The sequence below is a fragment of the Meleagris gallopavo genome, chromosome 12 (assembly GCF_905368555.1).
Source record: "Meleagris gallopavo chromosome 12, MGAL_WU_HG_1.1, whole genome shotgun sequence".
Taxonomy (NCBI): domain Eukaryota; kingdom Metazoa; phylum Chordata; class Aves; order Galliformes; family Phasianidae; genus Meleagris; species Meleagris gallopavo.
Window position 1 is genome coordinate 7,750,105 of NC_139415.1, and position 25,519 is coordinate 7,775,623.

The 25,519-nt window shown below is 34.6% G+C and overlaps 1 protein-coding gene across 2 annotated transcripts in view; it reads left to right on the top strand.

The window, feature by feature from the left end:
* Positions 1 to 25,519, top strand: part of WDR72 (WD repeat domain 72) — a 107,009-nt gene that overhangs the window by 52,849 nt on the left and 28,641 nt on the right. For both annotated transcript variants that reach the window (XM_019619384.3, XM_031555262.2), the window contains 4 exons: positions 195 to 1,015; positions 5,178 to 5,269; positions 7,504 to 7,586; positions 13,566 to 13,677. In XM_019619384.3, the coding sequence (XP_019474929.2) occupies positions 195 to 1,015; positions 5,178 to 5,269; positions 7,504 to 7,586; positions 13,566 to 13,677 (1,108 nt within the window). The remainder of the gene's footprint in view (positions 1 to 194; positions 1,016 to 5,177; positions 5,270 to 7,503; positions 7,587 to 13,565; positions 13,678 to 25,519) is intronic.

Genomic DNA, 25,519 nt, shown 5'->3' on the forward strand with positions numbered 1-25,519 from the left:
ATTACAATATTTAAAAGCACGTCACTTTGCATAAACAATTTAAAAGAAAAATCTTCTGAACTAGCAAGTGAATAAATGCAATTAAGTTGAACTTAATGGAGGATTTAATGGATTTAGCCTATTCCTTGTGCAACTTTGCTGATATCTAACAAAATACTATGGATTTGTTTGAATGCTAAATAATTTTCTTTCAGGTAACGGATAACAGCCTTATTCAACAGCCCTTTACTGTTTTACCAGTTAAGACAAAATGGAACAATGCAAACTTTCATGTTCTCTTATTTGATCTGGAGAAACTTGTGGATATTCTGCTGTCATCTCAACTCTGTGGATTGAAGTCATCAAATTCATTCCACAACTATGACACTCTAGAAAGAGCCAAAAGTACTACTGAGAAAAGAGCGCTAACATTAAAAAGAAATAAAACTGCTGGGTTCACGTTGTCAGTGGATGGACAAGTAGATACTGTTTGTGCAAACCAGGTCAATATAGATCCTAACACAATTAGGCCTTTGGAAGAAAGTGGTGGCATAAAAAGGCAGAAAAAAATGAAGAGTTCAAGAAAGACTAAAATGCAGCCATCAGGAAACATTGATGTGAACATCACCACAGATACAGCTAAACTGCTTTTGTCATGTCTCTTACCCTGGGGTGTAGATAAAGAAATAGATAATCTTTGTGTTGGGCAATTAGATATCTTAAGGCTGCAGTGCCCGGTTGCTTTTGGACTTGTGTCAAATGAAAGCCACCTCTCTCTGATGTTGCCGGGATGGAAATGTACTGATGGTGGTGTGCTAGAAGAACAAACTTCAAGCAACTTGTTTTCAAAAAGAGTGCTTGATTTATCAAACAAGTACCTTGCTGCAACTGAAGGACACGCTGGTGAGAAAGATGGAGCAGTGAATAATGTTTATGGAACAAAGGGAGCTGAAATAATTTTTTTCTTATTAAGCAGAATAGTTTTAATCAACAGAGTTTTTAACATGCCTTCAGAAGATACAAGTCAAATTGAAAGGTAAGAAAATCTTGTTTGTCTTTTCTTCCTTAACAGCAAATTGCATTCTTCTTCTAGAGCTTTGTTTTGTAGAATACTCTTAAAATGAAAGGAGGCTGCAAGAAAGTTAAGTATCTGTTTTTCTATTTAGCTGATAAGTAAACTTGTTTCAGCTGAACAAGAATTAGAGCTATCCAACTTCACATCCTGTCTTTTCAGAGGAAATGCTTTTTCTTAGAGTTTAAAGAGAATAATGAGGTCTCCTAAGACATATTTGGGTGCATTAACACATTTGTGCTGTGTTGACTTTCACTTCCTGTAAGCAATATACTTACCCTGTTTTCATAGATAAACAAAATGTGAGCCAAAAACAATCTGTCCTAGTTATCCTATCTGAAGTAACCCTCATGTTGTAAGAACCATCACGAATAGCATTTGTTACTCAAAACAAATTTATTGACTTAGTGCTTCTTTCAGCATTAAGGGGGAAAAAATAGCATGCTCAACGTTATTTGACACAGCCAAATAGAGCATACTAATCAGGCAATGGATATTGTCTGTCCACAGACTGTTGTCATTCAGAAAACCTATGTTGGTCTGTATTTAGTATTTTCGGGACAATTAACTTCAGTGTTGTTGATGCTATAGCCTAGAGGCAAGAGGAAGAACAAAAAATATTGATCCTTGTGCTGCAAAGGACTGTGCATCTTCCACAAAGCTATAGGCGTTCAAGATGCCTCAGGAGATATGCAAGATCCTACAAGACAAACATGGATTTCTCAGTTGCTTTTCTTGCTTATTACATTGCCTGCTGCTCCATACTCAATGCAAGATGTTACACAAAATGATGTTTCCAAGATTCCAGATTGGACTTTAATTTCTTTTTATACAAACAAAATTTGTTTGCAATTTGTTGTACTCTGGCATTTTTCCAGACATAAACTCTGTTTTTGGAACATCCTTTCCATAAAATTATGAAAGCTGTAGAGAAAAAAATGACCTCATCTGAATAAGAGCTCTTAAGTTTCTCCCTATGTTTTGTTTTTTGTTTTTTTTTTTTTAATTTAACATGTATGTATATTTATAAACTTTATATTTTCCTTTTGCTCTCCTTAACAGAAATAGAACGTGCTATAAATCTGGGTAGAAATAACACTCCTCTTTTTGTCCTGACTGTACTAGCACACTCACACTAAGTTTTGAGTCTATTCCTTCTTTATTCTTTGTCCCTCACACATCTGGAAAATAACTGAAAAGAAGCTTTTTTTTTTTTTTCCTGGTGTAGAAGGATAGCACTCATTTTCAGGGAACTAGATCAGAACTAGACTACATGAGCTGAATCAACACAGACCTTAAAGGCTCTAGTCACCTGGCCTGTACCTCTGTACTGCTGATGAGAAAGTATTTTTCTCATCATGGCTCTCTCTTCAGACTGTATTTTTTTTTCCCATATATTGCAAAAACTGTTTCAAAATATTTGATATGTGGTCCGTAAGTTTCCTTTCCCTCTTTTTTTTGTCCCTAAATCTAAGCATAGCATGAATAGGACTATTTATTTAAGGTGATATTGAGGTTCATCAGTCATTTAACTTTTTCCTCTATGATTTGTCTGAGTGAACTACCACAGTTGATGTTAATTTATTCTTGAAATCTTCCTTTGTGATTTATTCTTTTCATTGTTCACTATGTATTCGAGATTGAAATGAGCTTTGTTTATGTTGAGTTGTGTTACAATAATGTACTGTGCCTATCTAAGTGTTTGAAAGAAACTAAGAACACATGACTTTCTATAATTTGCTTTCTAAAAGTACAAAGTAACCACACTTGCTCCAGCAGTTGATTTAGTTAAAACTACTGCACGCTCAAGGGAAAAGCTAAATATTGAATTCTAATTTGCTGCAGCATTTACTGAAGAAGTTAGTAAGATGTTTTATACAGCTTGCAAGGGTCCTGGTCTACTGATTATTACTGCAGTAAGACAAGCCTTATTAGCTCAGTTACTAATATGGAAGATAAAATGCAATTTCATTTTCTTTAGTTAGGATTCTTCTACCTTTTCAGTATTTTCATTTTCAGAGCTATATAACCTTCCATCCTGTGAAAGTTTATTTTCTGTTGGCACATGAGAACAAATCCAAGAAACCTGAAGCTTTATAACATTTAAGTTCAGAGCAGGATAAAAACATTTGTACAGGTTAGCCAGTGAGTAAATACTTAATATGTATGTAGCTGGTATTCAAATTCCTCCCCAGTTTCATGTTAATAGACTAGCACATTTACTTCTTGCAGTGTAGCAGGATGTCTAGGTACATTACTATTACAATACTACCATGGTCTTGTTTAGGATTTTAGGATTCCAACTTTCTTCTGCTAATGCTGTATCTCTTTGCATATGGCAATGAAATACTCATTGGTCTATAGGGAGAATTATTTTATTGACAGACAACTGTGCCTAGATCCAAGGAATACAATAATAAAATTTAAATTTCTTTGGCATATCTGATTTTGTTACTACGGGAGAGCGAAAGGATTTTCTTTTCTGTTAAATAAACACTTCTAATCTGGAGAATCAAAACTGGAAAAATGCAGTTCATATACTATTGGGTATTCTTGGATGAAAATAATCTTATTTTGAGCAGAAATTCTGTCTTTGTCAGCGTGTGTATACATATGTTTCTGCATAAACCATGAATTTGACAGTTCAACAATCCTCAGTGAACATGGGCTGAAGAACTCTTGACTAGCTGTTGTAAGTTCTCAGGTAATGGCTTCAATCAGTAAGTTTCAGGATGTAGCATAGCTGTGAAATATTATCTACCAGATTGCATGAATAAAATTGTTGGGATGTGAAAATAATGAACAGTGAATTACATGTTTTGAACATGCTATCAAACCAGTACTAAACTGTTTTAAAAACAAATGAAAATATGAGTATCTTTCAATGTTATTTGAGCAGTTTACAAAACAAACAGTTTGCAATCCAAAGAAGAAAAAAGTATGAAAAGCATACTTCCAAGTTGAAACAACTTGGAGATGTGTCTATAAACTATTACTCATGAAGATGTTCTTAAATCTGCAATTTTTTGCAATTTGATCACTGTTGTGAAAATAAAGGAACTTGCATAAAAATGTCGTATTATAAAAGTGGGATATAAAAAGGAAAAAGCTACCAGAAGGTCTTAGTTTTTTTCCCTGTACATTTTGATATCTGTGTCTACAACTTAGTGCTCAAGCTGACAGTTTTCAGAGTTTAGTATCATGAAGTTTTTGTAACAGTACAACTTCCTAGTTGGTTTTTAAAGATGAAATATTTTTAAATGGTATAACTTCAGAGTCACTATAGAAAAGTATTTAGAACATTGTTTAAAATACTGTAAGAGTTCAGAAAGGCTTTTCCTTTCCTTTCTTCTCTTGTCATTCTTTTTCTTCAGGGGTTACATTCTTGAATTAGTCAGAGACAAGTACTGAAGGGTTTTCCTAAAGAGGTATTCATATACATGTTAGTCTCCTAAGTTCTAGCTCCGTGTCAAAATCCCAAGTATTACAACCATATTCTAAATGAAAATATAGAACTCTGAAAAACTGAAAAGCTATAAAATAAAGCTATAGCTTTTAGACTTTTATGCTGTGTAATAGAAAGACAACCCAAATACTGCATGAAAATTTTATCTTAATGCAATTCTTTACGTTATGTTAAAGTCATATTCAAAATGTTTTGGGTTGTATGTGTAGTTGTATGTATAGTTCCTGCATCTTGATGATGGTCTTGGACTTATGGATATTTGTCTGTTTCAATAGCAAGTTGAGGGTGAAAGCATTCAAATTATTCTTGAAGAGAAATTATATCATACGTAAGTGAAATAGGTAGTAAGAAGATTTAGGTTAGATGTTAAAGGAAGTTTTTCACTGAGTGGGTGGCAAAGTGCTGCAACAAGTTGCCCAAAGAGCTTGTGGGTAGGCTGTGCCTGGAGATGTTCAAGGCCAGGTTGGATGGGGCCCTTTGCAATCCAATCTAGTACTCGATCTAGTGGTTGGCAAATCTGCCTGTGACAGGGGGTTGAAACTTGATACTCCAGAGGTCCCTTCCAACCCAAGACATTCTATGATTCTATGAATATTCACCTTTAATCAAACATTAAATTTTTGTATGTTCAGATTTTATTCAAGTTTCATATTCTTTCAGCCTACAGCAACCAGAATCTGTACACAGCAAATGGCAAAATATGGAAGCGGCCATATCTTCATTTCCCAGTATCTATGGAGAGTTACCACGCAGTAAGTATATGGAAGTGTGGCAATACTAGCCTTTCATTGCTAAAATATATTGCTTAACTTCAATAATGAAAAAAAATATATATTTTTTATTTTCAAGGGCGTTCATAAAGAAATTGTATTAATCTGTTATTTTCTTTTGTGAATATCATTTTTACATACAAAAGCGTGTAGACTGAATGATAAGCAATACTGTATTCAAGGAAACATTTTGTGTGTGGTGGCAAAACACTTTAGGTGAATTTCTAAGGATATTTTCTAGTTATCTGAAAAACTGAAATGTAATGAAATGGTCATCTTTACCCTCCCCCATCTCCCTCAACACTGTTACATGCCAACCCTGCAATATATATGACCCTTCAAGCAAACTGTTGCCTTAGTAATACGAGGGTTATCTTGACTGTTCAATAATGCCCTTAGACTTTTGGCTTAAGGCAAAATAAAGTAATCTCTTCATGCTAATATCCCACAGGCAGTCATTCACGGATCTTGGCTTGCAGGCCACTGTAAATTTGTTCTTACAACTTGCAGTGAAGCAAAGAACAGAAGCTGGAATGTAGATTTTTCACCATATGTTACGTAGCAGATAGTGTTCCTGTTATAGGTTAAGTCCTGTCTAAACTGCCAACATGAGGTCTTCTAAGTAACGACTTGACCTTCTGGTATGTAAATAAGCCATGAAAACCCCATCTAAATCAGTTTTTATTGTATCTTTTGTTCTCTCTTAGACATGCTGTAATTATTACGTGATATAACTTGTGATGATAGCAAAAATACTTGCTAGAAAAAAGAAGTTAAGGGATGATAAAAAGTAAATGGATAAATTGCACAGAAGTAGAGATTACTAAAATACTAATGACAAAGTCACATTAGAATAGGCTCCTTCAATGTGTTTTTACATACATTGACATAAATCTGAAGTCTGCTTGGATGAGAACAGAGGATAATGTTGGATAGGATACTGTGTTTCTTGTACTCTTTCAATCTCAGGGATGCTTGTTGAAAGATCACTGTTTACAATAGAGTTGCTTCAAGTTAGCTCTTCAATCAGCTAGTAAGAACCATCTCAGTGGATGGATGGCTGTGTTGTGTGTTTGGGTTTCTTGTGAATTTTGGTGTTGCTTTAACACTTACAGTTGCCAAAAACATAGTGAAATGTGGTGGATAGATTCTTAGTAGTTCTATACAGAAGGACAAACAAAGTCACTTGTAAAAATTGGAAACAGAGTAGAACTGTATGAAAATGATTTTCTGATCTTACAATTTAAAAGTATAGGTATTCTCTTTAAAACTGTTGGTTACAGCATTTCATAGATCTTGAGGAAGAGAATCCTGTAATAAGCACTGGATGTAGAACAGACTAAAACATAGTTATTTCTAGTTTCTTCATCAGTTCGTTCTCCAAGTTCAGAGGATCCACCACCTCATAATAGTATTAATAACAAAAAATGTCAATGCTCTGCTTGTTTTTCTTTGTATATGCAACTTTAAAACTGTGGAACAGCTCATTTTATGAGCATACCACATTGCAGAATCTGTAGATACACTTTTTATTGAATTAAGGTAAATTTACTGCAAGCTGAAAGTGGGAGCAATATAAGTAGAATAGAATTACGTTTCTCCATCTGAGCCTGTTTTCTCTTTCTTGTTGTCATACACTTACAAGGATCAAATGAGGAGAATTACATTTTTACTTACTAATCTGGGTATTATAGGTTTGATGGTTCTTCTAGATTTGGTTGATTTTTGACTAATTTTAAAAAAAAGATTTTCATTTCTTTCATACTTAGCCTTGTCCTATGTGAAACATATCCTGGAAACTTCAAATTTAATTTTTTGAAGGATCTTGGTACAAGTGTACAAAATGAATACTGAAATGCTCAAAGATTTGCTAGGCACAAAGCATAAATTCCTAGGTCTGCATAAATTTACATGTTTGTATAGATCTTTTCTATATTAACCAATAGATTGTACATAGCATAGTATGTTTAAAAGCCATGATAGAAATAATATCTTTGCAGATAATTAGATCACTGTAAAGAAAATGAACCAATATGATGTTGAATGAGAATAAATGTATGCATGCCTTATGCTTGTGTTATGAGATTAAAATGTTTTCTGAGAAAATTTTTCTGAGTTATTATGTTGATGAAGTGAAAAACTCAAAAGGTTAAATATCCTTCTTTTTGTCAACTCCTATGTATTACATCAGTTCATAAATTACACATGTTTTTTAGATAAAAGTAGACGCCGTTCCTCTGATTTTGCGAATGCTTCACTGCTGAAACTCATTTGTTGTTGGAGTGACCAATCTATAAAGGTAGGAAACAGCCTGTGCTAATTACAATAACGAAATCTTTAGGTAATACTGACCTTAGTATTTGGAATCTTTCATACGGTACAATAGTTAGTAATGTATGGTAAAAATATCACATAATTCATGTTATTAGTATCTTTAAAAATCAGATTATTTCAGTATGGGATATGCTACTAATGCAACTATCTTGCCTTTCAGTACGTATTTAAATATGATAAAGCAACTGTTCTTTAATCTGAATGAATAGTAATTATCAAGCAAAGCATGCTTAATGATATTTTATCTTGTTCACAGCATGTTTTAGAGATGAATTACCTGTTCTTTGATGGCTAGATGTAACTTATATAAATAAAGGCTATAATAAGGGCAACATCATGCATTAATGTATTATGCAGGAAACAGAAAATGCATTCTTAACGAGATATAAAATTAATCCCATATCCTAACCCATTGGAACACTCCTCAGGAATGAGCTAGAAAACACTATAAGATATAGGTTTCCAGGTCAGTTGAAGTTGTGTCAATGAAAGCTCATGATAGTGAAAAATCCCATGTCTGTAGAGGTAAATTGTTTTTTCCTGAGAATTCACAGGAAACTATGAAGTGGAATGTAGAATTCATTTTTAATTTTGGAAATATGCATCTAAATAAATGCATGAGTTGATTAACGTTCAAAATTAGAAAACTGAAGATATGATACTGCATCCACAAGGGATTTTACTCTAGACAGGGAAATAACTGTAGAAGGTTTATTCTATGATGCTATTTTTAAAATTGACTGTAATTCTTTGCTTGATTTCAAGTGAATGAGTATTTTCCAGGGCTGACACAAGGGATGGCACCATGGTTGTAGTTCTCTGTTCTATTACAGAAAGACTTTAATGGTCTCTGTAAATATATCCAGTTAAATTCAACATTTTATCTTGAACTTATCAGTTATTTATCATACCTCCATTGTCTACGTGTCTTGCATATTATTTCAGCATTCTTCCCTCTCAAACTGCCCCCGGTTTTCTTACAATAGTTTTTTTCTTTCCGGAATCTTTTTTTTAAGGAAAAAAATGAAAATAACAGCTTAGTTTTTATAACTGCAATTGTCACGTGAAATCCATTTAATCCCTTGCTGGCCTGATCAGCTGCTAAAATTCTTTATGGAGTAGAGTTGTATAGTCACGAAACTTGCACTTGCAGCATAGCTGATTATGTAAAATCTATGTATTTATATTTCCCGATGAATTTAGTGTCTGATCAATTTATACAATGCTAATGGTCTTATCTGCCAAAGGAGATTAGTCTGAAGGAAGATAAGATTTGGAATAAGCTACATCATATCTTTTTCTTCTGAAAAGACTTTATATCCAGTGAAATTGTGAAGTACTGCAAATACTATGCTATGAACTCTACTCACATTTTGATCTTTGCAAACCAGTTTTGTAGCATAGTTTTTTTGTTTGCATTAAGCAACTATAAATACAATATTCAAAATCATTTGTTACCAACAGTTATGAGTATTCAGCTACCCATGGTTTACATAAAATGATTGTTTTATTGATAATTGGATGGCATTATTAACGCTCTCTTTATACACAAACAATTTCATTGCCAACGTATAAATCCTGAGCAGCCTGATTAAGCAGTCATGTACATCTACCCAAGTTATCCTGCTTTAAAAAAAAGTTCTTTTATTTTTTTTTGTGGAGGATACTGATTCTCAGACATGACTCAAAGGACTTGCCATTTATTGATTCCTCATCTCTTTGCTGTACTGTAACAGGTTCTGTGCAAACAAGGAAACTGAAAGAACCTGCTGCAAATGATTGATCATGGCTTTACTGACTAACTGACTTATTGAAGCTGAAGGGCCAAGGGAGGGTCTTTGTCTTAAACTTTAAAAATGCATGTATTTTAAAAATATTTTTCCAAGATTTTTCCCCAACTGATTTTAAAGGAAAGGTCTTCACGCACTTATACTTCAAGTAAAGTATAGCATTTTGTTGCTACACTCCAACCTTACCCTGAAATTATTCTGGCCTTTTTAGAAGTGCGCACGCGCGTGCATGCGCACACACACACGCACACACACACAGAGTTACTTGCCCTGAAATACATAATAATGAGGTAGCAGTGGTTGTACTTCTGCCCTTAGTTGTCCTTTTTCTATATTTAAAATAATCTGCTACTCTGTTACCTATTTAGTTATATTTTACTTTTATATACTGCATTGTTATATTTTTGCTGCTTTATGAAACCTTTTTATGTCAAGGAGTGCTCATTAAAACAAAATTTCTAAGAAATATTTAATAAATGATCAAACTGCAGCACACAAGTAGTGCTTTGATGTTGTTGGGTCTAACAGAGACAAGGATATTTTTTTCCACCAGACACTTTCTTTTAAAATCATTCCTTTGCTATTCTGAGCTCCTTTAAATGATAGACATTTAAACGTCTCCTGTCTTTGCTTCTATAGATAAGGATTCAATTACATAACAGCATGCAAACAATCTATCATACTTGTATGGCACACATCAGTCTACGGGCCCTCAGCAGTTTGCCTCTGTGTTATATATAACACTATCAGGGCACTGTGGTGTTGCACACCCATATGGAAATGTCTGCTTTATCACATTAACTACTAATACCTTCATGATCAATAGGAGTCCTGCATCTGTTCCTACTAGTTCAGATATACCTAGTCATGAGACAGTTCTAATCTTGAAACTGTCCTGTTAAATACAGCCTCAAGTGATAAGATCTTGTTAGAACTTGGCTGTATTAAATCAGGACCATCATCAGAAAAACAGTTTATATAGCTTCAGTGTATAGCATTTGGGTCCTGATTTGGATGTTCACCCCTACCCACCTCTACAGGTATTCTTGTTCTTTGCAAGAAACTTTTCACTGTCTCTAATTAGCTAGCCATTTAGCTAGGTAATTCTCCCCTTAGGAAAACTGATGATGTCATATTTAAATATCTAAAGTAATTGTGTGCATGAGGATTGTAGTTGGTTTATCTTCCCCCTTTAATCTATGGGAAAAGATAGACACCTGATAGAAACCGTTCAGATTTTCGGAGGATGAATTGTCTCTGGACTTTCTCATCTCTTTCTATTAATTCATGCAAAACATCTGGTTTTTTTTTTTAGTTACTTAATTTCTATTAATATTTAAAATAAGATGGATGAATCTGAAATATTTTACAAAGATTTTTACTTGCGAACATTAGACCATTTCAAGAACCTTGCTAATAAGATAGTCTCTACTTACATTGCTTAAGTTTACAATGATTTCCCTAACAAGCTCTGAATGCATTTCTTTTTACAGTACTTGATTCTTTACCTGTAGCCAACTGGCTACGTTATTAGTGTCTAAACAATAATAATTATTTTGATAGTTGCTGCCCAGTAGATCCCTTGTATAGCCACACCACTGTGCTTTAGAAGGAAGGAAATTAATTTACGCTCAAAAACTGCTCAAAAAATCATTACAGCTAGTACATGGTAGGTCACAGCTTCTTCTTCCTGCCCTTCACCACCTCCCCCCTCCCTCCCCAGTATATCTATCTGTTCTTGTTGTAGGAGCTTTAAATTAGAGGAAAGCAAATTGGGTACTGCAAGTCTGATGTTTTGATCTGTAGGGTTTTGCTCACAGATGTGACTGTTATGGAGGTATCTGGGAGGCAGCTTCTGGAAGGCTCAACCCTGCAGAGGTTATGGTCTGAGCAATAACCAGGGGTGATGTCTAATGCCTTTTCTCATCAAGCCCAGTCATTATAAAGAGAATAGTAATGCCTGGAAATAATTGATTAGGAGTAGAAAGGAAAGCCAATATAACTTTTCACTTATCTTTCTGAATTGTTCTCTGGTATTGCAGCTGCAGACCCTGATAGTCAGGCAATTGCCTTTTACCCTTGAATATCTCTATTTGTAGTTGGACATATGCTATTTATACTTCATCAGGTATAACCTTAGAGAAGTATAATTTCTGTCGTCTTTCACAATCACGGATAATAAAAACACATTAGCCAACAAGATAGCCAATACATGTAATCCGAAAGGATGCTAAGAGTAGACTGGAAAATGTCAAAGACGACTAAAACTATTCACTTAAATGTGCTTTGTGTTAAAAACAGGTAAATCTTCATGAGGTTTTTAAACTTTGTGATAATGTCAGATGAGGTATATGGATTGCTGGGGAAAACAGTGAGAGAACAAAACCAAACGTGAAACCACAGTGAGCCCTGTGGTAATGCGGATTCAACAAAATGATAGACAGGCTGCCTGCAGAGACATACAGGTGCTTCCACAATATCATGTTGTGCCGTTTGGAACAGTTTTTTTTCATTCTACTCTAAGATGTTAGAGGAAATTACATGTTACAAATGCTGCCTGGATGGCATACACAACAATGGAACAGATAATGAACATCTGATCCAAATTACTGACAGGTTCTTAGCAGATCAAAAAACATAAGAAATAGATAATGTGCACAATTTCCTTGTGTGACTTGTCAGAAATATTTTTTTTTGTCAGCAATTTTCCTAAGACAATGAAAACTTCTCAGGGTTTCACTCTCTTAATTACTGTAGATATGTTGTAAGAGTCTGAAATAAAGTAGGATCTGTAATCACCAAAGCTCAGTGTTTTACGGACGTGAGGAAATGGAAACTGCCTTTGGTTTCCTTTGTAAAATAAAGAACTATTACAACAAGATGAAGGTTTACACTATGTCACAGTACATGGGACTGGGTTCATTTGCTGTGAAATTTCACACTGTGGACCTGACCAGGGTATACTTGTCTATAATAAGGTATTTTGTCATGAAGGACACCTAAAGCTTTTGTTCTGCTTAATGATTTGAATTTATAAAAGTGTCTAGAACTGTGATTGAGGATGGCCCGTGAATTCACTGTACTTGATTGTGAGATGAAACTTCTCCAGACAGTTTGAGGAAGTCTGCATTCAATTTATTAACATAAATTTACACAATATAAACATGAACAAATATATTTATATTATAAATATTCTATATTTAACTTATTTTCAACTTCACATTTATATTGCGTAAGCTGTCTCTGTCTTTCAGTAAGTTTCTTGTAGTTGAGAATGACTACCTGAGGGGTTGAGAAACTTTATCTGCTCTCTGTTGGACATAATAAATTAAAAGAAGGTACACGTCCTGCCATTCTGTGCTATGCTGAAATGTAGACTGATCAGGAAATGCAAAAACTTGGGTCCATTGTGAAAGGTTTTAAAATTTCCCAAGTTCTCCTTGGGCTTCTCTGCTTAAGCAAAGACAAGTAAAAATTGTAACTCTGCCATATCATTTACAAACTGTATTATCTTAACACCTGAATGTGGTGCAACAACATTTCACATGCCATTTATAGGCTGTCCATATTTACAGCAGTTTCTTTTGGATAAGAGGAGTTAGAGGGGAATTTTACTCTTTGTATTAGGCAAAAAAATTGTATTAGCATGGTTAAGCTGGAGGAATAGGAGATTACTACTTATAGCAAAATATTAACAAAATTCTTCAGAGACCAGACGCACTTCTAAAAACATCAGAATAGGAGGTTCTTATTCAGTCCATAAATCACTGTTGCAAACAAATACAAATGAAGATATTTTTATTAGATGATATTACCATCTGTGCTGCCCTAACATGTATTGCAATGGCTCCCTTGTATTGAAGAGGCAGTAGACTGTTGATTCTATTTTTGAGACTAAGGAAAATGAATGTTTAATTTGTGAAGAGCAGTCACAATTCATAACTTGCATCATTTTACTGCTCTCCAGTTAACATTTGGTTATTCATATAGAGCCACGTGATTATCACTGTCTAATGTATTGGTAAAAGTTATCTTTCTAATGACATCTGCTGGAACTGTCTTAACATTGTCTAGTATTTGTTTAAAATTGTGAAATGAAAGATAAATTAATTGAATTATCAGTATCATCCAATAATAATTTGCATTTATGACAGATTATTGAGGCAATGCAAGCAGTGCTGTTGGCAGAAGTTCAGAGGACTATGACAACCTTGAGAAAGACAGCAGCCTGCAGAGAGCCATTGGCTATATTAGAGAATGGAAATGGTAAGTTGCAGACATGGCCAAAGTCTGGGAAAGCTAATCAGATGAATTTGCAATACGTTACAAACTTTGTCATATAAGTACAAAATTTATTGCTATATTCCTTTAGCAGAACATTTCCTAGTACTCAAAAGAAGTTAGCAGAATGAGTTCATAATACATTATTACCATGCAAGACAAGTTTACTGACCTACTTTTGGTGCTAGCAGGCCTGTAGTGGTTTTTTTTTGTTTGTTTGTTTTGTTTTTTTTCAGATGATTGGGTAGTTAAAGGACTTCTATGCTCTCAACATTAAAGAAGAACAGATAGTTTCTTTGCTTGTGCAATTTTTCCTACAAACAATAGTTCTGGTATTGTAAATACACTTGAAAATATGGAAAGCAGTGTGCTTGAAATAGGAACAGTAAAACATCTTTAAAATTTTTAAAAATTTCTTTTCCATGACATCAGTCTTAGCACTAAAAATTAATTGCTTGATGTTATAACTTTGAAATCTAGTATAGAATAGTTTATTTTTCTTTTAGAAATAATCTCTCTGCAAGGAGATATCAAATGCATTTTACAATTAGATCATTTCATTTTACAAGAAGCCTACCCTCTGCAACTTTACAGTGTGCTAATGTTTATAGTAAAAAAAAGATTGAACTAGATTTTATATTATGAAACTAAACCTTCTTTTTCTCCCTAATCCATTAGCTGAGTCTTAAAATAAAATGGCTTGTATTTCAGATCCTATCTTAATTGTGAGCCCTCTTGGGAAACTAATTTATAATCTCATTGGATGTGTGTGTCTGTCACGAAAATTTGTTATATATTTGTTTCTTTCAGGATGCTAAAAAAAAAAACCAATACAAAATAGTATGGTCTCTCTAAAATTTGGATTGCTGGAATATAACAAACTGAAAACGTTTGAGTAATTTCTACGTATGAATTTATTCTTTACAGTTGAGATTGCTTTGAATCACTTTGTTACTATACAATCTGAGAGAAGATGCACTGTAACTGAAACATCCCAAAATATTCATCACAGTAAATAAGCAAGTAATCTTGTTTTAGCTTGTGTGGTTCTCTGCACTGCAAAACTTGCTGTTTTTATTAAGAATTTAACAAAATCTTCAGGGATTTTTCGCATGTTAGAGCAAAACTGGTTTGGGGATGTAATTATATGTAGAAATTGTTTAAAACCCACTCAGGACTGAGTCCAGTCAGTGTAATTACTGAGACACATAATTATGTCTGGTTTTACTTGTTCATTTGATACATAGGTCATTTTATATCTTACTAAATCTGTATCGATGAGTGGCACAGTAGCAGTCATCTTGTGCAACATGAAGATAAAGGTTAAATATTGTTTCAAGTTCAAGTCATAATTCAAGACCGGGAACATGCTCTGACCCCTTGAGTAAAAGTGGAGATCAGAATCATTACACTGCATGGAATTTCTGTTTAACTGGAATTAATAAATTCCCAAGATTTTTAATGTTGATTTACTCATCATGTAGCTACTGAAGTAAACTGAATTTTTATTTAAGATGTTGAATAGAAAACTTCCAGGATTTGGCATTCTTATCTTTAAAGTTTTTTACAGTATTGCTCACAGGGCATTAGCTGTGTCCTACTACATTCTCCTATTTTATTAAAAGGGAATATAAATGCAAACAGTTGTGATTTATTTGTTAATGTCAGAGATGTGATCATTTGGAGCAAGTTCCAAGTATATTGGTAAACTTTGGTTCTGTTCATCAGAGAAACTGAAGTTTTATCTGTTTTGTTTTCTTTCTGACATTTATTTGTAATTCTGAGGAAGTACATTGTACTGATCTCGTCTTGTTTTTTTCCTAAACACTGATAAACTCATATTAATGGTACTACTAATGGTGTTGTTTTCCACTGCCAAACTAAGAGGAAATGAATCTGCTGGTGTTCTTTTTTTGTCTTTAATTTGCAGTATTTGATCTTACAACATACATACGTAGTAATACCCAATCATGTGCCGAACTTGCTAGACCAGAGGAAAAATGGCAGAAGTCTCATTCCATTTCATTCAACAGTCCACTGACTGGACACAAGGGAATGGGATAGTCCCTTTTGTAGTTCGTTTGAACCCACCGGGCATTCTGCAGTGATTTTTCTTGTGAAGCTCTATAAAAATTGTTTCTTTTCTAATGGAAATTTCAAAACACTTGCAAAAGTAAAAGTTAGAAACTGGCTTCCTTCCCCTCCAATTGAGTGTTCCATCTAGGACTGTAAATTCCCTTCAGCTAATGCACTGAGGCATTTTCCTATGTGCCATCCTTGGATGCCTATTTCTTCTAATGCGTAAGGATCCAAAATTATATTATCTGAGACTGCAGTAGAGCAAAAAAGTTTTTCTGGCATTGTGCCTCTTTTTTGTTGAATGTGAATAAATATGTGAATGTGGATTCAATTACATTTTAGGAAAATTGTTTTAATGTGTTCTGGTATTCATGATCAGATATTAAATTGAGGATTTGATGCAGATGATATTTCTGAAATACTGAAAGCTGGAAAAATTAAAAACAAATACAAGACCCATGCTTTATTCCAAAATACAGTATATTATTTTAACTGCCACCTAGATTTGTAAAAAAAAAAAAAAAAAAATTACACTGCTAAGTTTTGTTTGCAATAAATTCTAGTTAACACTTAAAAATCCTTAGTTTGCGAAACTAATAATTATTCAGGGTTTTAAGTATGTATATTTGAAAGCTATTATCTATAACTTTGTCTTTTATATGTGATTTTGGAGCTTTTTAAACTAATCAATTACTAAATAGGTTCTTGCAGGAAAAACAAGCTGCTTCTGATAAATACCCCTCTCTGCATGAGAGTAGAGTCTAAATTCTAGAATTTAGTGTAAAGTATTGTCAAATACTTATCTACATATCTACAAATAAGGAATTCTATTTCCTCATTAATGATAAATCAATGTAAGCCAAGATATAACAGCTTCTGTTCACTTAGATATGTGTAGTGACCTGCAGCAGAGGCTTTTACTTATCTTAATTTCAGGAATCAGTCTAGGCACATGCAACTTTTCATGTGAAATTCACGCACGTCTTTTAGGAAATCTTTCTGAATAACAAGTGAATCTTCTTGCTTGCCTGCAAAGTCTTATTGTTTTTTCAAGAAAGTGCAGATGAGGACAAGGGTTGTTCTTCTATCTTTAATACTTTCTTTCATTGTGTCTTCTTCCTGTAGTCTCCTGCTTTTTCATATTAGTGGAGGTAAGGTTTTTTGGCTGTGTATTTAAACAAACAAACAAAAAAAAATTGGATTGTTGATAAGATTACTTATAATAAAAACTTCAGCTTGATTGCCTGATTGCTGAAAGCATGACTGATGTCTTTACACTTGCCCTACTATGCTAGTTTCAAGTTTTGATTTAACTCATGACATATCTAATATTAATTCTTTAAAACAGTTTTTTCTTGCTGTTGCTTAGTTCCATATCCGACATTAATCGAGTAATCAAGCAAAATCTGGAAAAAGATGTCCAGTTAGAATATCTTAGAACTAGCAGTCACCAGAAAAAATTAAAGGAGATAAACAGCTAAAACAGAAAGGATAATGGGCAGAAAGAAACTAAAGCTGACATGAAAGTCTAGATAAAATATGAAAAAATATTTTTAATAGAAACATGGCACTGTATGTGCAGCAGCTTATCAGTCTTCTAGTGGAAATCAAATCCAAGAAATCAAGTGCAGAGAGGGACCTGGGCGTCCTGGTGGACGACAGGTTGGCCATGAGCCAGCAGTGTGCCCTCGTGGCCAAAAAGGCCAATGGCATTCTGGGGTGCATTAAGAAGAGCGTGTCCAGCAGGTCGAGGGAGGTGATCCTCCCCCTCTACTCTGCCCTGGTAAGGCCTCATCTGGAGTACTGTGTCCAGTTCTGGGCTCCCCAGTACAAAAAAGACGGGGATCTCTTGGAAAGAGTCCAGCGGAGGGCCACAAAGATGGTGAAGGGCCTGGAGCATCTCCCCTATGAAGAAAGGCTAAGTGAACTGGGTCTGTTTAGCCTTGGGAAAAGAAGACTGAGAGGGGACCTGATCCAGGTTTATAAATATCTGAGGTGTGACGGCCATAGCGGTGAGGCCAGTCTCTTTTCAGTGGTACGTGGAGACAGGACGAGGGGAAACGGACATAAGCTGCAGCATAGGAAGTTTCGCACGAATGTGCGTAAGAACTTCTTCACGGTGAGGGTGACGGAGCACTGGAACAGGCTGCCCAGGGAGGTTGTGGAGTCTCCTTCTCTGGAGATATTCAAGTCTCGCCTGGACGCCTACCTGTGCGACCTGATGTAGGGAACCTGCTTTGGCAGGGGGGTTGGTCTCAATGATCTCTAGAGGTCCCTTCCAACCCCTACAATTCTGTGATTCTGTGATTCTGTGAAATTGGCTGTTGATTAAAAAACTGTCAGGAATAGAATTTGATCTCATTTCTGATATGATGAAAGTTATTGTGATTAGTTGGTAGATGCAGTAAAAAGGACACTTTGTCAGTGCGTGATTTTTCCTTGGAAGAAATTCACAATCACAGAATCATAGGCATTGGAAGGTACCTTTGGAGAATGAGTCCAACACTCTTGTTAAAGCAGATTGCCTAGAGCAGGTGGCATTAGGGTGGTGTGAGCTGGGTTCTGAATATCTCCACAGTAGGAAATGCCATAACCTCACTGGGCAGCCTATTCCTGTGTTCTGTAGCCCTCAAAATAAAGCTTTCTTTTCATGTTCATATAGAATTTTCTGTGTTCCAGTGTGTACCCATTGCTCCTAGCAATGTCACTGGGCATGTCTGAAAACAGCCTGCTCCCAGTTGATACCCACTCCTTTAGCAATTTATAAGCTTTAATTAGTTCCACTTTCAGTCTTTTCTTCTCTAAGATAAATAGTAATCCCGGATCTCTCAGCCTTTCCTCATAAGGGGATTCCACATAATGGTTCCACACCATTAAACGTCTTTGTAGTCCTCCACTGAACATTCTAGAAGTTTCCTGTCTTTCTTGTGCTGAGGAGCCAAGAGAAGAGCTGGACACAGTACTTTAGATGTGGCCTCACCACGACAGAGTAGAGAAAGGGGAAAAACCTCCCTTGATCTTCTGGCCATGATATTCTTAATGTACCCCAGGATACCATTGGACTTCTTGACCACAGGGGCAATCTTCTGGCTTGTGGACAACCTGTTGTCCATGAGGACACCCAGGTCCTTCTCTGCAGAAATTCTCTCCAGCAAGCTGTCCCTTAGCCTATTCTGATGCATGCACTCCATACTTGCTCTTGTTAAACTTCACTAGGTTCCTCCCTGCCCAACTCTCCAACCTGTCCAGGTCTTGTTGAATTAAAATAGCCCTCTGGTGTGTCAGCCACTCCTCCCAGTTTCGTATCATCAGCAAACATGCTGAGAATGCTTTCTTATCCCTTCATTTAGGTTATTAATTAAGACAAGATGAGACCCAGTACTGACTCCTGGGGAACACTGCTAGTTACAGGCTTCCAAGTAGACTGAAATACTGATCTCAACCCTCTGAGTTCTGCCAGTCAGCTAGTTCTCAATCCATCTCACTGTCTGCTCATCTATGTCATGCTTCCTAAGCTTACCTACCACGATGTTCTTGGATACTGCAACAAAAGCCTTGGTGAAGTCGAGATTGACAACATCCACTGCTCTCCTCTCATCTACTTGACCAGTTATGAAGTTATAGAAAGTAACAAGGTTGGTCAAGCATGATTTCGCCTTGATGAATTCATACTGACTAGTACTGATAACCTTCTTCTCTTCCAAATTGAGAGAAGAGATTAAATGTGAAAACAGTTAAGAGGCTAACAGTTTTGAAGTGGAGCATACGTTTATTATTTTTTTTGTAAATGCTAATTCAAATAACATGAAGGAAAAAAGACCAATGCAAGTCATCTGGAAGAAAGCCAAAGAAAATTAAAACATCATTCAATATGGCAGATTTCCTAAAGGAAAGAAAGTAAAAGATTTGTGCAAGCTTTCATAACCTATTTGTGAATCTCACAAATCTTATAGTATTTTCTGATACGCAGATTTTTGAAGGAAGCAAAGATGATTTACCTCATGCAGACTACTTTAAAGATTTTTATTCATGAAGAGGAACCAATAGTACTTCCTGCTTCTTTCTCAAACTAGTTCAATTTATTAAGGATATGGAGATTAAATATTTTTAGAGTTCATTGTCTAGCAAAATCCAAGGAGGTCACCCCCCCCCAACCCAGAGTGATAAAAATGGAGATAATAGAGCCAAGGAGGTACTGAAGTTAGAGACATTTCAAAGAAAAAGTATGATAAATCTACCTGTTTTGTTAGAGAGGGAAGTAAGGCATAGTAATCACTTAAGGAAATTGTTTACAGATTTTTTTAATGTATGGGAAATGATTTGGAGATTATTGATACAAAAGAGTGACTATACTTTAGAGATTCTAAAATCAAAATTGATCTAAAAAGATAAACATATGTGGAGTTTCACAAAAAGTCAAAAATTTGATAAGAGTTGAAATGAAACAATGAAAAAATACGATCAACTTTTTGAGTAGTGTGGGGGAAGAAGTTTAAAATGCTTTAACTTCTTCCTGAGTAAATATATATTTTTTCTAGAGAATTCATAATTACCAGAGACTTGAGCAATCAGAGCATTACATGAATTATTATTCAGTAAGATGAAACTGTAAACTCCTGAAACATACTTTGCTCAAGGAAGATTATTGGGTTTTATTTGTTGAAAACAAGCATATTTTCACTCTGAAATAAGAATGATAAAAGTTATCTATAAAATGGAATTTCTTTTCTCTGTCCTCTTCTTCTTAGCCAGTAGGAGAAGAATGTTCTGTAGGCAAAACTGAAGTTTTATACTTTTTGCATTGAACAAGTTCACGTGGTTAACAAATGCTCATTAAATTATTAGAATTACTTCAAGCCATTAAAAAAAATTCTCTGACCAATGTGGTGTACGTGCATATTAGCAATAAGCAATGTAAGAAATGATTGTATAATCAACTTTTTCAGCATTTAATTGGAATGAGATTTATTTGTAATCTCATTTTGGATTTTGAAAGAGCAAACAAATTAATCTAGCATTTCTTTGATGAATAGACTTTAAGTACAGGATGGTAATAGCAGTAGATTTCTTCTGTACTGAATATACATTAAAAATGAGTGTATTATATCCTAGGTTCATGTTACAATTATTTCCAGTAAAAGAATACAAATCAATGTTATATTTTAGCATCTAACCTGTGGTTTATCTATACTACTGTATCATCTCTATATATCTAATTAAAACTGTATTTTGATCCAGTAGTCTTTAATATTAGTGGTCAAGTATTAAAGGAAGCAAGCTTAAAGACTCATTCTAGAACTACAGCTTATTTCATTCTGTGCATCATATATTTTACTGGAGAACTCCTTAATGTAGCAGAAATCAGATTTAGTGCATATTTTTACACAAAATCAAATTGTACAGGCGCCATCTCAGACTCCTCCAAAACATTAGGAAGGATAGGATTGCTCTAGGACATTGGTCAAGGAAGGATTAAGGATGACGCATATTCTAAATTCAAATGTGCAGTATAGTTTTTATGTGCTTTTTTCACTGTTTACATACTGAACAAGAAAATTTTCAAACAGCTATTTCAACCTTTAAAAATTAACACTTTTTTGCTAATGTAGACAAAATTATCATTGGCTTATTTTTAGTCTATTTCTGAAATTTGTTTAAAGGTTCATTTGGTAAAAGCAAATTACAGGACTTAAAAACATGACAGTTGATTCTGAGTTGAGGCTTCGATATAAATGAATGGCAAGTACTCCTTGTATATAGTAGTACCCTATCTGTTTTGAAATAAGCCTAGCCATCTCTGTCTTCTGTTGTTTTATTGAAGATCCACCTCTTGTCACACCTTGCTTCCTTGTTCTGAAGGTGTCCTTGCATGAATTATTTTTCTTAGTCAGAGTTTTCACATTTCTCACATTTGATTATCCTTACTATTTAGTTTGAATCTTTTTTTTTTATTATTCTATCACTGAGTATACAGAACCCTGAGTCAAATAAGCCTCTTGGTGCTCCCTTAGAAATGAAAGAGATGTGAACATAATGTGGAAACTAAGTGTGTAGATTACAATGTAGAGTTTGATTTCTTGTATGTCAGAATTTCTTTTCACCATTATCTATGAACATAAGTTCATCAGAAAATGGAGAAACTACAAAACCTTTTTTTAAAAATCCGATTACATTAGATTTTGAAGTTAATGCTTCTACTATATTAACTTTACAATATCCAGAATTTAAGGGCTCAGATTCTCAGTTGTCCATTGTCTGTACTTTTAAGCAACTCATTGAGCACTGTTTATTTGTCCTTATTCTACTCACTACAATGATAATGAATAAAACAACAGAAAAAAGAAGAATGCATAGAATACTTTAGTTCTAAGAGTAGCTCCTCCTCTAGAACTATCTCTGCTAATACTTGGGAAGTAGAGAATTTTCTATATGTCCATCATGAGAAGTAGGGAGAAAAAGTACACCTATGTATAGGCATTCATTATGAGTATTAGCTTAGCTCCATGCTACTAGCTACAGAGCAGAACAAATCAATAACATAATACTTAAAGTAGTTTTCCACTATTTTTTCTGAACTGAAGGTGATGCTCTGCATTCACCTTCTTACAATGTTTATTAATTTCTTCCTATAAAATAATTAGCTTTTAACTTTGCTGTTAGAAGTTCACAAAATCTTCTTAAAAAAAAAAAAAGCCAAGTCAAATGCAGCCTCAGGCCTTTAATGAAACTCTGCATGTGGATTTAATATGAATTGAAAAGCAGGATGTATGTATGAGAGTCTTAAATCCTACACTAGAAGGACTGGAGAGCTAGATGCTTCTCTGAGAAAGGAGTTGGGGAAAAGATAAATAAAGAGAGAAGTTCCCTAGGTTAGGGGAGTTTTCTTCTGTGTTTTATGGTGCCCTGATTGAAAAAGGTTTGGAAGGAGTTGGCAGTACTTTTTTTGGGTTGTGTTTTCTGGCTGTGGCTTATTGTAAGGATAAAATGTACTCAGTGGTTTTGATTTCAGGTAGCTATGACTTCTGTTGTCTTGGACAGTTAGGAAGACAGACTAGTGTGCCATGTGCAGTTAATGGATTATTTCATGCTTTGACTAATCTTGTTATTGGAGTCGTATTTGTTTTATTTGAGTTTTTTTTTTAATAACGTAAAGCAAACTCAGTCTGTACTCTTCTTTGTATTAGTGGTTTTGTTTTATTAAATTTAAAAAGTTGCTTCCTAGCATCGCTTTCAAGCATGCAAATTCATCACACGTTCCTTTGCTTCTTAAGCAGAAAACAGAATAGGATACTTCTGTAATTTTGAAAATATGCATTCTGGGGGAGAGTAGCAGTATGGTTACTGCAGACTTGAAAGCATTCACAGATCGTGTAGCACACTGCATTCTTACATCACTGCATTACTCCAAGTGATTTTTACCAGATTGCTGGTAAAAGTCTAAAACTGGAAAAGTATGTGCAGCTTCAGTGGCCTCACACTCAGCCATGTGAAGGACCTCTAATGCATAAAATCTGTTAATCTACATTATTTTCTGATTAATCCTGGATTTAATTTTTTGAGCGTACTGTCAAACCTGAACCAGCTTATTTTCTCATAGAAAGCTTTCTTTAGCTCTGTGTTCACATAATGATTATTTCATTGTTTCAATGCAGATAAAAAATAATAACAGAAATAGTATTTCATGTTTAGGTGGTGTGTAAATCAAATAGCAGAAAAAGATTTACAAATTTGGAAAATTCATAATTGTATTTTCAAAGTTTTCTCCTCTCATCCCTGTTCCACACCAGGTGTTTCAACAGAAGCTTTATTTTAAGTCATGAAGTTAGATCCTCCAAATATCTTGCTTCACTAATCTATTTTAGATTCACTTCTTGTGTTGTATTGTACCAAAACAAAGTCAATTCAAATGATAACAAATGCAGAAAATTTTCCAATACACCTAAGGATTTTGCATTAAGTAGAAGTAAATATCTGCCCAATATTTTTTTTTCCTACTCTTGGAAAACTTCAGCTTCTGTCACACTTGAAATACCTATTGCTTATTCCCTAAGGACCAAGTGCCAGCATTGTTCTCATATGATGGATGTTAGTTGCATCACCTGCTGCACTACCAGAAGATGCTCAGATAGCCTAGTGAGGAGGGTGAAGGAATCTGAATCTGAGAGATGTTTTTTTTTAAAAGTAATTAATAGTTGTTATGTACATTCTATTCTCCACCACTGCTATATCAGGTTAGGCTTAGGATTTCCTTTAGCAAAACCAACACATTTTTTGTATTTAGATATAACATAAGCAGGCATTAGTTTTAATCTCCATTTTCAGAAAAGAAAGTAACATATTGATATAAAATAAGAGAGATCAAATAGGTATGCCCCTGATCAAGTTAGCAAATTAAGGCCTTCTTCAGCCACAGGAAAAAATTAGTTAATTAATTAGCACCTCTTGGAAGGTTCAAAAGGAGTCAATTTTACCAGTGACCATTGTTATCGGTGTCAAGGCATGATATATGGTATATCATATAAATTGTACTACTGGCAATAGGCTACATTGAAGAGTAGTGAGGTGATTATGATTGCAAAGCTGTGCTTTCCTTTGTGTAATGAAATTTAATGATTTAGCTGCATGGTTAGGAATGTTTTTAAGCTGGACTCGTATGGGGTTAAGGACTATTATGTCATAAGAAAAAAAAAGAGCTAAAGCATCAGTAGGAGGTCTGATCTGACAGAAGTAAGAAGATCTACCTCACGTGTATCAGGACAGTAAAGTGTTACACTGATAGAAAAATACAGCAAAGAGAATCACTTTTTCCAATCTCTTCTTGTGATAATTGCATATAATAGCCATATTTGCAAAATAATTTATCTGGAGTTTGCAGTTTATAAGGGTGTAATTTCTCTCTGAGGTTAGCCTGGAGTAAGCTGTTTTTCATACAAGATCTTGAATGGTCATCACAGATGTGTGCTGTTTTTTCAGTTATGCTCTAATATAGTTCACAGTTACAATAAGTCAATACTTTTGAAATCTTCCTCACTCTTTGACTGTGTCTCTTAAAACATGTATTTCACCATTTGTGGTGAAATTCACTGCAGTCACTGGCATGGATACAAGAGAGGTAGCTGCTGTGGGATAATAGCCTCCCTCCTCTCACCGCTCATCCCTGTAACACCAAAGTTGGTATTGTAGTTTAAACCTTAATTGTGTGATGAAGATGCATTTTTCCAAAATTGATTAATGATAACATTATGAGCATGATCTACTTACTTTATGGAGAAGCAAGATTAATAATTTTGGGATCAGCAGGTCAGATATGTTACAGTATGTTTTCTGTTTTGTGGACCATCCTAAAAATAGATGCTTTATTGAAACAATAGAGGAGAATATAATAATACAAAATGAAGAGTTTTCAGTATTTTGCCCAGCTGTGTGATATTTGTAATTATATATCAGTCTTTTTAAGGAAGAAGCTGTCTCTTGTAGAAAAGATGGATTTGTACTGCTCTGTGTTTACAGGAATCAAGCAGTAAATGTCTTGCAACAAAACAAAAACCTTTAAGACCTTGTTTATTTTATTCTGTTGGCTAAAACTGCCAAAAATAAATTAATAGCCGTAACCACTGCAGTGTTTTTTTGTTCACAAGAAAAATATCTTGACATATTTTTTCATTTTGTGATTGGTGCACATTTCAAGGGTATAAATTAATCTTCAAAGGATCCTAGGGAATATCTTTCCTGGACACTTCACTTATAC